The sequence below is a fragment of the Panthera pardus genome, unplaced genomic scaffold (assembly GCF_024362965.1).
Source record: "Panthera pardus isolate Hobbes unplaced genomic scaffold, ASM2436296v1 HiC_scaffold_13, whole genome shotgun sequence".
Taxonomy (NCBI): domain Eukaryota; kingdom Metazoa; phylum Chordata; class Mammalia; order Carnivora; family Felidae; genus Panthera; species Panthera pardus.
The window spans coordinates 193,720,444-193,736,690 of NW_026526688.1; the positions used below are offsets into that span (position 1 = coordinate 193,720,444).

The 16,247-nt window shown below is 36.3% G+C and overlaps 1 protein-coding gene across 6 annotated transcripts in view; it reads right to left on the bottom strand.

Moving 5' to 3' along the window:
* CPEB2 (cytoplasmic polyadenylation element binding protein 2) overlaps positions 1 to 16,247 on the bottom strand; it is a 72,442-nt gene that overhangs the window by 34,100 nt on the left and 22,095 nt on the right. For all 6 annotated transcript variants that reach the window (XM_053901685.1, XM_053901683.1, XM_053901681.1 and 3 more), the window contains one exon: positions 6,670 to 6,720. In XM_053901685.1, coding sequence (XP_053757660.1) covers positions 6,670 to 6,720 — 51 coding nt within the window. The remainder of the gene's footprint in view (positions 1 to 6,669; positions 6,721 to 16,247) is intronic.

Consider the following 16,247-nt stretch of genomic DNA (forward strand, 5'->3'; position numbering starts at 1 on the left):
TCACTGTTAAAATCAAGATCTTAACCCATGTTTTATGAATTTTTTTTTTGGCCGGGGAAAGTTTCTTTCTGAATAAATCTCAAATCGAAACATATGTTAAGAGTTGTCAGAAATGTAGTCTTCCCCAAAAGTATAAAGCAAAGACCAAAGGAAAACATTTCACATCATTAAATACATTCTACTACAGAAGTTTTACAATGTGAGTCTTTAATATAAAGAAGTGTGCCCACAGGTGAAAATATAGGATTAATACCCCTACAGTAACCCTTAGTCATTACACTTTAAGTCAATAAATACAAGGCTTACAACAGAGTCTGTTATACAAAATAACTTCATTTGCATCTCTGCCTCTCCATTGTCTTTATTTAGCTGTAACTACTGCAGTTTTAACCTTTTTGGGAGCTCCAGCTACCTCACAGCCTAGCAGATTGTCTGACCTGTACATTAGTTTATATACAAGCTTACCTGTGTGTGTTTTTGTGTGTCTATCGAGCTTAGATGTACATTACCTGTATACATTACATATAGATTACCTGACATACATATTCGTTTAGGGTGAGGTAGGGGCGGAAGTGACATTTAGAATTTTGCTGTGGAAATCCTGGAAGACTTATAAAGGCCTTAAAAACACAGGGTCTCAAAGAGATAGCGGATCAACTATGGAAAATCGAGTAGGAATTTTAAAAGAGCTGTCAAAAACAGACTATACAAGAGTGAATTCCCTGCAGTCTTAATCGTTGTATTAAGTGTGGAAATGGTCAATAGGCTCCCAAACGGTCACAGCACAAGTCTAAGAAGTTAGGCTTCCTACTTCTCTCCAGGCATGATCGAAATGATATTAATCCAGTATAGATTTGCTTTACGGAATTTCAGTCATGGGTGTAGAAGACGGATCATTTACAAAGCAAATAAAACTACTCTCATCAAGTTTAAAGTCAAGTTATGAATTATAAGGAAGTGATAACGTGGTCCACAATTCCTGACCTATTGAGAAAATTAATGACACGACAACCAGTTTATATTCTCAGCTGTTATGTTCTTTGCTGAGGCTACTCAATGCTAAAATAGTCAAAATACGTATGAATGTTCATAGCATCTTAGGTCTCATCTCATTCCTAGGCTTGAACACATTATTTAGAAGAGTTCTCCAACTACCTCATACCTGAGGAATTTTAGAGTTCTGTAAAGAGCTATTGCACTTATTTTCTGGACAACTCTCAAATTCCAGCTCTCTACATTACCAAAAATAGAACTGCCTGCAGATGAAGCTAGATCATGTGAAACACTTCCTATCCCTGTCATGGAAAGAACCAATCTGCTATCATCACACTAAACAACGGAGTACGGACTCACTTTCCTACATGAGATCTTCTTATGTGAATTTCTGTTCCACCATAACTCGGATTCAGAGTTATCAAAAGTTCCCAATGAGAAAAGAAAATCATTAAATTACTATTCATTAAGTTTTAATTAAGGAAGACTTCTTTAAACAATATGCCCCTCCAAACTCATTTAGAATAGGACTTAGAAAAAAAAGTGAGCAATTTTTGTATAAAAACTATTTAGAACATTCAATTTCAGTTACCTAAGTTTTATAAAACTTATTACTAAAAATTACCAGGCATTCAGAAGTGAGGAACTGGCTATTTAACACACGTGTGTAAATATGTGTGTGTGTGTGTGTGTGTGTGTATGTTAGATTATATTTTTTTACATATATGTTTTATTTTATCATTATTTTTTAATGTTTATTTTAGTTTTGAGACAGAGCGTGAGGGGGGGAGGGGCAGAGAGAGAGGGAGACACAGAATCTGAAGCAGGCTCCAGGCTCCGAGCTCTCAGCACAGAGCCCGACGTGGGGGTTGAACCCAAGGACCGGGCCGTGAGATCATGACCTGAGCTGAAGCTGGAATGAGGCACCCAGGTGCCCCTCCACATACATTTTTAAAGATAATAATAATAAAGCTTTGGAAAAAAAAAATTTTCCTACAAGAGTGAGTTTAAAATTTGGTCCTGGGTTATCAATAATCTCATTTAGGTTCTAACCCATTGCTACTAAAAAAGAAAAAGGATGATTCTGACATTCTCTTCAGTGTCTCTGTGCCCTTACATATTGGCTCTTAGCAATGGCTGTGGTACCTGATTTACTGCAGCTGGAGTAACAGATAAGGAAACATAACAAATTAGCCAGAAATATTTAGGTTAAAGTTCTCTTGGTGTGAAACTAAAGAAATTCTTATTTCTTGCTCTGAAAAGCCAAAACCAGGGAGAGATATACCCCCAAATTATCCTTTTCAAGATCTAAAATAAATCTGTTATCTACTCCACTTATTTCCATTAGCATAAAAAAGGATTACGTACTCAAATTTCCTATTTTCAGGACTTAATACAGTACATTTAGAGACTCTGCCCTCAGAAATACAATTTCACTAAGTTTTCTTAATTAAAAGATAAACATAACCTCTCTCCTCCCAAACAGTAGAGCAAGCCCTTGATTATAAACATAGATGTATATGGCTAATGACAGCAAATTTAAATTTCAAACTAGCTTGCATCCCCCTGTACTTCTGCTATCTGTCCCCCTTTTGAAAAGCCATATGTACTAATAAAAATATAAGCTATTTTTCCTTGGGAGAGGGGTGAGGGGAGCACAACATGATCCAAACAGATACAAGCACCTGAATGATACATCATTTTGCATTGGTCCTCACTGCTATGGAAAACAGGTGGTTTTATTTTGTTTTTTCCTACTGAGAATAAAATATGTGAGATTTATACACTTGGAAGTACAACATTCAAGCCGTCATTCTAAATTCAGATAGTGCTTGCATTTTGGTTTTTAGACAATCTACCCATTCCTATATAATATTACTTCCCTAAAGTGCTTCTGGGTGTTAGGTTCGGACTCCTCTACAATATTTATTCAATGGTAGCAGTCTCCACCAGTTAATTCAACTTGATTTCTAGTTAGATGGAGGAACATGGTATGTTCAGGAGCCTACCTGCAGTTATATTTCTATGGCATTTTTTTATTGTTAAATTTTATTTTGTCTATACAACTTCAAGAGACATATGGATGTGGGATACTATCTCTTTTTCTGAGTTAAGAGAGGTTGAAATATAAGGATCTGTTAGAGGTATTTCACAGTTTTACCCAGTCTGACCAACTTCCTGACCTTTACCCCATTCCCTGTTTATCCGTTAAAGGAATATTTCACAGTTTAACTATAATGTTAATTGACCAGGAAGGCAGACTCATGAAAGCTTTTTACAACATTTGCCTTATCTGCATAACAACTACACTAGTATTTATAATATTATTTTTATTAAATGGACTCAAGCCTAGCACCTAATAATAGCCTAGTAACATCATAGATTTCTTCCAGTTCTGTGTTTTCTAAGGAATGTTCTCAAATTGTTATAGTCATGCATTTATTATAATATGTATTTGTGCGCCACCAAAGATTGTCTTGGGTACCACATGGGACATGTGCACCACTCCTTAGGGAGCACTGTGAGACAGTCATTTTGCTTTTGACCCACATTTTGTTCCTATATAGCTTCTTCCAAATGGGTCTGGTTTGACTTTCTGCAGTAACATAAGACAAACCTTCTTTGGTCACTACATATATGTTGAACATCCTTCAAATACTTGAAAACATTGGCTATGTCTTCTTTCAATTTATATTCTCCAACAATTTATGTATTCACAAGACAGGATTAATACTCTTTCAAAGTCATTTTGTCACTATTCACCATCACCCACTGTCACAGCTAACTCTCACTTTTAGAAACTGTTCTAAACACTTTACATGAATGAATTCCCTCATTTCTCAAAAAACAATCCCCTGAAGCAGGCAGCATTTTATCTCCTTTTGACATAAAGAATCTGAGTCTAACTGAAGTTAGGTGAACTGTCCAAGGTCATAGCAAAGTTAGGGTTAAATCCAGATAATCTAGCTCCAGAGTCTGTGGTACCAACTACTGTTAACTATTGTTAACCCCACCACCACCACCACACACACACACACACACACACACACACACACACACACACACACACACACAAAACCACTGACTTATAATTTATTGCCAAATACTGATTTTCAAAGTCAATAATGTTAGCTATGCTTATTGGTTAAGTAATACAACTTACTTAGTTGCTAATGATGAGTTCAAATCTGTGACATAATTTAAAAAGTAGGTCTATGTATTGAGATGCTACAATTCCTTTAATCAATAATATTTAATAATAATTTAGTACAGGCAGAGGCTTGGTATTGACATCACTTAATTCCCATATTTCCTAGGGAGACAATATGCTAAGAATATAGTTGAACTGTAAGAATTAAAAGCAGCTCAAGGAAAATTTCCCCTTACTCCTTCTTGCCATTTGCCCACTTCTCTCTTCAATGACCTTGATGTCTAGAAAAAATTACTTAAATTCTTAATATTCAAATACTTCCCAATCATAATAAATATACCCAATTTCTTGACCTCTGCTCCCCTCTTAACAATGTTCCCAAATGAGCAAAATAATTTTTTTTCTCTCTGGATCAAATTGTCCCTACTGACCTAAACACATTTTGATGTCCTAGTTTCATTATCTCTTCTGTCCCCTACTCCCTTGCCAGAAGAAGTTCAGAATGTCCAGGACAGCTCACTGTATCGAGCACGTAACATGGCTCTGAAGTGGCAGGCCATGAAGAGTGCTCACATAATGAAAAAGCGTGTTTGTCCACAAGGTTCAACTCTTGCCTGAAATAAAATATTCTTGTGTCTACTAGGTGATAAAACACTGATAACCTAACATCTAGGTTATTTATGAAGGCTTCAGGCAACCGATGAACTCAATTAGCTTAATAATATTTAGTGCAAAAACAGTGTGGCTCCTAAGCTCTTTGCTCATACATAACTGATGTATTCTATTGTGGTTGCAACATACCTCTGAATCGTGCTAGTGTGGTAGGCACACAGCAATCCCAGGTCATCTGTGAATCATCTAACAAACTGTCTCATACAGCACCTTCCTTCAAATGGATCTTAACAGAGTATGTGAAATATACACAAATTCAAGTTTTTCTACTGACTTGTTTTTAGAAGTTAAAATGGACATGATCTTTATCACACAGAACGTCCCAAAAGCAAATTATTTGAGGAAGTCAGGATAAATACATAAAGAGCTTGCTGCTTAATCCCATCGTTATTTTATAAATCAAGTCATGAGGATAATACAAAATTATGATCTATTTTCAGTTTGTAAACTCAATTTCATCAATGTAAGTTTTAGTCACAGATACAGAGTTTAGAGACCAGCTACTCAAGTGACGTGTTGTTTTAATTCCATGGTAGAAAAAAAGTTGACTGAAGAAGTCCTGGAATGCGATTTCTAGTGCCCTTCTGGTCAAAGTCTATGTAAGCACCATAATTCACTGAATTCATGAATGCGGCCTGCTGTACTGCTGTAAGGTCCAGCCCAGACACGGCCTCAGCTAGAGAGCACAATTAGGCCCCAGTGTTAGGACCTTGCCAATTTGACCTCTAACCATCCTTCAAGATCCTAACACATACCCCAGTGCTCAGATTACGCTGGCACGTGGTGGGCAACTCAATATATAACAATCTAAAGTTGAATGAAGCAATCAATCGCACCACAGACACCCTGCTTCTTCAATTTTTCTCTCATTCCAAAATTCTATCTGACACCTTGCCAATCTCCCAGGAAGCCTGGGCTTTATTCCCACCCCTCTGTCACTAGAGTCTTTATTACTTAGTATAAGTTCACAAGGTCTAGCTTTACACTGGCCTTTTTTCAACCTTTGTTCCCCAACCTCCCTATCATCTGTTTTCAACAGAGCTTTAGTTGAAATAGAAGAGTCAAGTCATTCTAATGATATAATTATGTATTTTTTAAGTAAGACTGTGTCTATTCTTCCTTCTTTCTACTTCTCTTTGTCCACCCTCTGATTTAAAAATAGCTGTATGAAGGATATTTTCACCTTCCATGTCTACTCCCACAGTCACGGGTGTGCTAAGTACTGGGACTTGAAAACAATGTTTGTCCAACAGAAGGAGAACAAACTTTAATGAAAGTTTATTTATCCTGTTTCTAACTCTGGTGAAGTTCACTGTGTAAACTTTCTAGTTAGAATAAATTAAGTTAGCGTGATCACCATATTTACAGAGTCACAAGTATATTCATTCCTTAGTTAACATAAGCACAAGTGCTATACTAAGTAACAAGTTCTACGCACTTTGCAATCATCATCTCATTTAATTCTCATAATAATCCTTGAGATTGTTATTCCCATTTCATAGATGGGAAATGAAGGCTCACAGAAGTTTCTAAACAAAATCATACCAAAAACTAGAAAGACAATATTCAAACTCAGGACGATCTCCAAAATCTGTGATCAATGAATTAAATCATACTGTCACAAATACATTGCAATAATTGCTTTGACAGCTAGAATTTATATGCCAGAGATCAGAAATAGGCACATTCCAAACTCCTAATTCTGCTTTCTGTACAGCAAACGCTGTAGCTTTATCTTTATACCTATAAAATATTTAACTTCTATGTATATGCAAGGTATAGAGAACCATGTACTCAATTATATTTATTTATAAAAGTCAACTGGAAACATAAAATGTTTGTATACAACTTACCATTTAACATCAACAGATTATCAGTTCCTGGATGTGGATAGCTCAGTCGACCTTTAAAAAGACAGGAAAGGGAAGTTTTAAGATTATGGAGCTATTTGAAAGGCAAAAAAAAAAAAAAAAAAAAAAAAAAAAAAAAGGAAAATGAATAAGGAGGAAATTACTGAAGACAGTATATTTCTTAAAAAAATGCTAATGTTTAACTCGAAACATATTAACCAAAATCATCTTTTGAGATTTGAAACCAAAACATAAAAGAGTTAACCTTAGTTCCCAGATCATATGAGGACAATGTGATTTCAGAGCAATGCCTAGAGAATAAGGCCTATTTGTTTTTTGAAATGTAAGAACAATATAGGTATCCTAGTCCTTCACACTTAATATAGGATATAAAAATGTTTAAATATTTTCAAAACTGTTTATAATTCTCTTCACAGCTTTCTTTTTCAAAAAATAAAACCTGAAGGAATTTATTATATTCCTAACTAAAAAACCACCTAAATATTAAAATAAAAAATGAGTAGCAAAAACTCATCACAACTTGCCATTTAATTCAACAGTTTTATATATAGCTGTATGTAAATAAGGAAGTTTGATAAAAACATCTTAAACATATTATTATAAATCATATTGCAAGTTTAACCTGTTCAAAGTTTACAACTGATATAATAAAAATATAAAAAATGAAAATACTAAGGTTTAAGAGCATAGTAGCCTCCTATTTCCTTTGAGTCATTCCTCATACGAGAGCTCTGCACTTCATACATGCGGAAAGGATGACAGGACCGTAGACCACTGTGGCAAAGAAAAAAGGTACGCAGGGACACACTGTGGTTTATTCAGCATTTCTACATCGTAACACTTGTTTGACTAAACGCCAACATTAAGGATGATCGTTGTTTAGAGTCCATTAAAATACAGGACTTTCCTCTAATGCCTGAATCTCTGATGGACTATTAGAAAGGTTCATTAAAATCCACTGAGAAAGTTACTAGAATGAAATGTCTGTGCGATGGCACGTCAGCAGTTTTCAGTGCAGCCCCTTTGCAGATCCTGTGATGGTGCAGGATGCACAGCCGCCAGAAGAGTGACCAGGAACTCTCCGCATGAATCTGACATGATTAGTAAGGAGTATAGATTAATTGTGTCTAGCTTTACCACCTCAGCAAGCACCCTACACACTCTGAGGCCCTGTATTACGCCCACACATCCCATACAAAACAGAGGCTTTTGTTTTAATTATGAAACTAAAGAACTTGATCACCTGCCAGTGGGGGAGATAATTCAATTTTAACATTAAAATATACATATTAGACATATAGTTATAGATATACACGTACACCTATGCATATACACACACTTCATCTGGGCTCTAATTTAACCGTAGCAGATTCTGTTTTTAGGCTCAACAGGTGAAACAAATGTTACTGTCCTTCTAAAGACAATGCACTCTTATTTACTTCTGCATTTCACATGACACCAGCTAAACTAATACAGCAGCCATACTCTAAAAACACACAATAAGTCTATTGTTGTTAATATTTTAGTACGGAGTGAGAAATAAAGACAGTACGTACAAAAGGTACCGAATACAGAGTTAGAAGGCAGAACTTTCCTAAACTGGATTTCAATATCACAGAGCATTACTTTGCCCCAAGTATCATAGCTTACTTTGGAAATATGCCTATTTCTAAACATCTTGTTGCACATGACCAAATTTAGAGAATAATTTAAGGCCATGAAAAAACGCTGTTATTTCTGACTTGAGATGAAAATTACAACCCCTACAAAAGTGGTAACCCGTACTGCTGTTCACTGTAACAAGCTCATTGTCTTGTATACCTACAAGTGTATAGGATGCAGAATATACAAATAAGAATGAGTCTCTGTTTATGATGTAGTATGAAAGACAGAAACAACTTCAATAAAGCCTGCCAAGTGTTAAAAGAATTATGTATAGCACGCTGTATGAAGAACACAAGGAATATTTAACCAAGGCCATAGATTCAGGGAAGACCTCCTACAAAAGTAAACTGCACAAAGCTTTAAGCCTGGTTCCACTTCAAAAGACACTCAACTTTGAATCGCCACGTAATTATCTTGTAACAGGTTGATTGTTCGCTTTACTTATCCCAAGACACAAGTATATTTTCATTGCTAATAGTCTTTTGACTTCTTGGCTCTGAATGGACTTAAAAGGCACACCTTACACAAAAACTTCAAAAGATAGATACCTATTTGCAGAATGTGCATTTGTATACATGTTCTAAAATACAGTACTCCAAACAGGAAAATCTCTCAATATAATTAGCCAAACACACCAAAATGAAATAAACAAATCAGACTTCTTTTTAAATTATCTGGTCCCTTTTCCTCAATCACAGCAAAATATCAATACATCTTTACAAGTTAAATTTATAGATAATTTACTTTTACCTGGGATACCATTAAAATTACTTCCACTAAGAACATGCCAATTTATAGTAATAGCTAAAATTTGACGGCTCGCTTCATGCCAGGAGCTTTTCTAAGTTCTTTTTGACCAATCGTTTAATCCTACGACGATGTGTGATTTAGGTACGACTATCTTCTCCTCTGAAGATAAAGACCCTGTGCAAGGTTAAAAAACTTGCTCAAGGTTACACCACTGGCAGATATGATCCTAGACAGCATGGCTCCATACTCTTAATCACTATCTTGTAATGACTTCCTAGTTGATAAAATATAGAGAAAGATAGGTATGGTTGGATATAGGGCAAATTCCTATGCTAAATCCATTACAAAATTCATGGGATGATTATGAAGTATGTATTAGGTAACTTATACGTTAATACAGAAAAAACACACATTGGTATAAAATCGGTTCCTCCCTATTGTGTAAAAAGCCCAGTGGCGCAGAGATCGCTAGCTGCACACTGACACCTATACCTGTCAATAATGGGAACCCCAAATCCTAGATAAGCACAGAAGTGCCCAGAGTTACTCCCTTGTAGCTAACGTGTGCCCTCGTGAGTAAGATCTGGCCAATGGGATGTAAAACAAAATTGTTATGTGCAGTTTCTGGGAAGTATTCTGGAAGGGAAGATCTTCTCTTTCCTTTACCTTCTTCCTGCTTGCTGGGATGCAGATGTGATGGCTAAACTGAATCAGCCATATTAGCTTGAGGCCAAAGCTGGGTGGTAAGGACAGCAGAACAAAAAGACAGGCGCCTAGATCCATGAACAACACTACCCTACTTCTAGGTGTGGTATTCTTTTGGAAGAGGAAAATACTTCTGTCTTGTTTAAGCTGCTCTGTGTTTTCTGTTGTCCCAGAAGAACCTAACCTTACAAATAAAGCCCTCTAGTACAAATTTGTGCAAACTGAATTTTAGGGAACCAGGTTATAATTTATTATTGTGAAAATATGATAAAGCATAATAATTTCATTATAGTTTTAATATGTCTACAATTAATGGGTATCTACTGCCTCTTGGCACTTCTTTTACATTAAGATACTATAAAATTTAAAATAAATAACTTTCAAAAATATGTATTTATTCTTAGCTATCAGTGAATAATTAGAGGACCTACAGTATCTTTAAAATTATCTTACTAGTCTATTGTCATTTTAATTATCTGTATAACACATATAAACAAGGCAATACATGTTGGCCATTTTAGATGTATATTCAAGCAGCCAAAACACAGAAGTATGACAACTGCCTACAATTCATCACATATAGGCAAATCACCAATTACTAAAATTTGAAACAATGCTGTATTTAAAGACATGCAGTAAACTAAGCCAGCATTAAAAACGATTTCATATACATTTAAGTTCTTTCACCAAACTACCTACTTAGTCTCAATAAAATGCACTTAAAAATAGAGATGATAGAAAATGACATGTCACTTCTCAGATTTAACCATACTTTTAAAACTACAGAAATGTGAATTAGAAAGGATAAAATGCAGCAGTTTCCCAACATCTCTTAATGTTTGTGTAGCCTTAAGCTGAAAGTCCCAAAATAACCTCTAGCAACCCATTTGCTGAAGCATCGTATTTCCCTTCCCAGATATCACACTCTCTTGGTTTCCTCTCACTAGCTATTCCTTAAATACTCTCTGCTGTGTCTTCCTCCTCAGCTTTGCAAAATGCTGAAGCCCTAGTGTTCAGTCCTGGGACTTCTCTTTCCACGCAGCCTCCCTAGGTGATACCATCTACTACCCAAGCTCCATGCATCATCTCTGAGCAGATGACTCCCACATTTGTATCTCTAACCGCAACCTCTATACCTCAACCCCATACTTCCCCAGATTAGCACAGAGCACCGTCTTCCTTCCATATGGATGCTCATCCCCAAACCCTGGGTTGCCTCCACACCTCACTGTGTGTAATCTGTGTACAAATCTGCCAACAAATCCTCACTGCTCGATTTATAAACACAGACCTAGATCTGATTGCTCTTCACGGGCTCCTTCTTGGTTTCCCCAGCCCAAGCCATCTCTATCTCTTCACAGACTACTAGAATAACCTGACAGTCTAGTCTCCATTCAGCAGCCTGAGAGATCCTTTTCAAGCCTCAATCAGCTCAGGTTTCTCTATTACTCAAGACCCTCCCAGGCTTAGAATAAATATCTGGCCTCTCATCCCCTACCATTCTAACCACGTTGGCCTCTTTGCTGTTCCTCAAACATGCCAGGCATACTGCCATTTCAGGATCTGTAGATTTCCTCTTCTATTTAAAATGCATTTGTCCAGATATGACCAAAGCCTATACCTCTCACTTCATTCAGGTGTTTAAACGATGCCATCAGAGACCATCCTAAAATAGCAGTTTCTTTCTCTATCCCCTTGATACTGTATTTTTTTTCTTCATAGCATTGACTCTTATTATCTCCACCCTTCATTAAAACAGAAGACTCATGAGGGCAGGACTCTTGTCTTTTTTATTCTCTACTGTATCTCTACCATCTAAAACAGAGCCTAGTAGAGGTGCCTGGGTGGCTAGTTGGTTAAGTGTCTGACTTCGGTTCAGGTCATGATCTTGTGGTTTGTGAGTTCAAGCCTTTGTTGGGCTCTGTGTTGACAGCTCAGAGCCTGGAGCCTGCTTCGGATTCTGTGTCTCCCTCTCTCTCTGCCCCTCCCCCGCTTGTGTTCTCTCTCTCTCTCTCTCTCTCTCTCTCTCTCTCTCTCTCTCGTTAAAAATAAACATTAAAAATTAAATAAATGAATAAATAAAACAGAGCCTAGTACATAACAGGCCCTTAAGTATTAGCTAAATCGATGAACGAAATTATCTCATTCTATTATATGACCCATGAGCTTAATGGAAAGCATAGTACTAAACACGTATTTGTATGTGGGACATTCTCTCAGTAAACGTAAAAATTGCAGAGTAAGTTTTTATCAGTTCATTTCTACGCCTCTTAAAATGGTGAGAGGGAGGAAGACAAGTCTTGCTTTTTTTGCTCTCTGTCAAGATGAATTTTTTCCTTTCTCCACAAATATTCTTTTTTTTTTTTAAGAATACATCCAAAATATGATCTCCAAAGCCCCAATATTCACAGTTGATGATGCCAACCCATTCCTCATTAGTGATGATTAAAATTACTAAAGAACAATGTTACACATTCTGCCAACTACTTTCAACAGAAAAAAAAAATTTTAACCACATATTAGAATCATAAGGAGATTGGGTTACAATTATTATTAAACCAAATACTAAGAGAGGCAGTATGCTAAGATGGTTAAAAACACAAACTCCAGAGTTCTACCACTTCCTAGCATTGCCACTTGGACAATTATTGTTAGTAAGCCACAACAGTCACCCGAATGGAAGATAAAATATCTACATCTTAGGTGTGAGAATCATGTTTAAGTTAATACATGTAAAGTCCTCAGAGCAGTGTTTGACATGCATCAAGTGCTTAATGCATGATATGTACCATACATTTTATATTGTGTGTGTGTTTCTTATACACACGAACATATTGTACAAATGAAAAGATTCTTCTTATATGCTTTAAATACAAAGCATTGCTCCCACTGGTTTGGTAGACTCTCCTCATATTTTATCATTGTCTATGCTTACCTTTATTTCCAAATCTAATTAGAAAAAAAAAAAATGGTTCGTAGGAAGTCTGGTAAAATCCACTTAGAATGTGGTCATTACCAACCTTGAATAACTCCAATCTCTGCTCAGATCCAAGGGGCAGGACAGTCATTCCTGACCTCACTCCCAAATCTCAATGCAAGCCTCATAAAAGCCTAAGAATAAGATCATACAAATGCAGAAAAGACCCTTAGATCCAAAGTACCAGATCCCAAGAGAGCAACAGAATCATTCCTTAATAAAAACCATCGATCTGAGTTTCCACGAAAATTAATCTAGTTAACTCACTCTTAAAGCAGGGCCCCATCATAAATTTTCTTCACTGAATAATGATTTACAACTTTTAAAACTTTTATCTAATTAATATTAGAAAATAAACTAAGAAACATCATGGAATATAGAATATCAAAAAGTTTGTTTCAAGTAAAGTATAACCACAAAAAGAAAGACAACAGCAACAGAGGCTAAACTTAAGTCATTAATCATCATAATGTGTCATCATAAAGTTATTCCAATAAAACTGGTACTAATTAAGATCCATTAAATTAACATTAAAATCAGGTTGGACTAATGGTTGCAAAACTTTAACCTATAATAGTTGTATAAATGAAAATAATATTAAGAATAACAAATGGGCAATCAAGCATTGCCAGCAGCAGTGTTAAATGGCATAAAACCTAAAATTAAGTCAGCAATATATACCTAGAATCTCAAAAATATATATATTAAGCCTATTCTATGGCAATAAACACAAAAAGCTCACTGATTTTCATTTAAGAATTTGAAATACCTAAATTTCCAACTGTAGGGAAATGGTTATGTAAACTATTTTATATGCATGTAAGTAATTTTTAAAAGTTTTAAGTAGATATTGACAAAAAATAGGACTCCTTGTAGAAAAATGTTCAATCGTTCAACCAATAATTTATTGAGCCCTTTCTATTTGTTTGGAACTATAATAAATGTTGACTCAAGAGTAAAAACAGAGGTGCTCACTGCTCCCATGACACAGTGTCGTGTGAAAGATACATTAAAAAAGAAAACAAGCTACTGAATCAAAAATAAATGAGCAAGGCACTCCATTTAAAAGGAATAGAATTCTTTAACAATCTTTAATAGAGTAAGCTACTACTGACTAAGCATGTTGGGGGGCTTCACCAAAAAGATAAATAGACTAGGGATTACAGAGACTTCCAACCGAACATGGACGACTGAATGCCTGTGTCCATCTTTGCTGCTTTCTGAAACCCCTAAAAATGGCGTCATGGAAGTTTTAAAGAGGCATAACCCCATCAGGACAAATAAAATGAGACAGGATCACAGAAGAACTATGTCACCAAAATTTTGGAAGCTGTGAACAGGAATGGTTGAGTGGTTAACTGCCTGTGTAGACCAGAAATCACTGAAATCTCTGACACCTATACTGGTGCGTGCCTGGGAAGACTATCCAGAAACAAGCCATTTACCACAATAGACACCTGGAGAGCTTCCAGAATAAGAAGCTCTAGTTATCACTACGAGTAGATGTGGGGTGGAACTGAACACGGGAAAGTCGAGGACTGCTTTTTAGTTTTTAAAAGAATCAGAGAGACACACAGCCCTCTCTCTGGCTTTTCTAAGAAGGCGAGAAGTCAGGCCTCTAGCTCCCAGACAGAAGAATGGACGACATACATCCGGTGTTCATTTCCCAGACTGAAAGAAAAGACCTAGAAACAGACATTGTGGGAGTTCCACCTGGTTGGCTTATAGCAATGCTCACTGGTTTGTCAATTCCAACTACATACACAGAGCTTCCAATCACCATTTTTGTGTCTCATCTTTAAAAATGAACAGACATCAAAGATCCGTAAGATATGTGATGAACACCTCCAGCATGAATGAAAGAACAAAACCAAACAAACAGAAAAGAGGAACGTAGAAGTATAAACATTGCAAGGAAATGGAAAAATAATCCACAAACACTACAATATAGTGTTTAAAGATAAGCACACCAGAAAAACAGTATCAAGGAAGAAAAGGAAAGTTCAATGACTTTTTTAAAGAGGGTCCTAAAAGTTCTTCAGAGAAAAATTTTGAAATAGAAAAATCAATAAAAGGGTTGAAGAGTAACAACTGAGGGAATGTCTCCCAAAGTAAAACAAAAGATAAAGCAATGGAAAACAGGCAAGTAGATGAATATAGGAGGTTAACTATTTGAAGAACAGGATTTCCAGAAAGAAAAATATTAAAAATAGAAGGGAAGAAATGATCAAAATGCCAAAAATGTCCAAGAATTGAAAGAAACGCATCTCCAAATTAAAAAGGCCCAATGGATGTGCAGTGAAGGAAATAAACAAAGAAATGGAAGGAAGGAAAAAAGGAAGGAAGGAAGGAAGGAAGGAAGGAAGGAAGGAAGGAAGGAAGGAAGGGAGAGAAAGACAGGGCTCCCCCATGCATACACATAAGAAGATCCATATTTTGTTATTATGAAATTTCAGAACCGCAGGCACGAAAATATCCTAAAAGCTTCCAGAAAGAAAGACAAAAATTTTAAAAACACAAAACAAGGCAATCGATCATACAAATTAACAGATATCATGATGGTAATACACTTATGGTAACCTTGAGAGGTAAAAGACAATGAAGCATGCTTTCAGTGTTCGCAATTACAAACATGTAATTCCACACCAGCCTATCATCTTACATAGTAGAATAAACACGTTTTCATACGTATGAGATCTAAAATGTATGTCCTACCTGAAGGAAGGTACTATAAAACAGGCCCAATAAAACAAAGGTATAGACCACTAAGAAAAGGGTATAGAGATCAGGACAAGGATCCCACAGGAAAAGGAACTCTCAGCATTCTAGAAGTCCCACAGTGACAGTTATGAAAGGCTGCAGAAGGATGCCTTCAACAGCAGGAAAAAAAAAAAATCAATCTAAGATTATTTGATGTTTTTAGAGGTACTGAAGGAAGCTTCAGGGTTCTATTGATAAATTTTGGGATGAATCAGTGACAAGTACTTAGATAACAAAGCAATCAAACCAAAAGAGACAATGATTAATTCTAAGAAAAAGAAGAAAAAAGTTACATTACAGTACAAAACAGATGAGGTTCACCCATGAGTATCTGCATTTTCATGGCAAAACACCTCTTGATTTAATGTTTATTTATTTTTGAGAGACAGAGAGAGACAGCATGAGCGGGGGAGGGGCAGAGAGAGAGAGGGAGACATAGAACACGAAGCAGGCTCCAAGCTGTCAGCATAGAGCCCAACGCGGGGCTACAACTCGCGAGCCGTGAGATCACGACCTGAGCTGAAGTTGGGTGCTTAACCAACTGAGCAACCCAGGCGCCCCAATACACTTCCTGATTTAAACAAAAATGATCCTATAATCATTTGGAGAGGACAGAGCAGGGTAAGTGTTGGGGGATGGGCAAGTCAAAGTTCACAGTCAACAGATAATACCAAAAATGTAGGAAATTTAGAAGCCTCAGCAT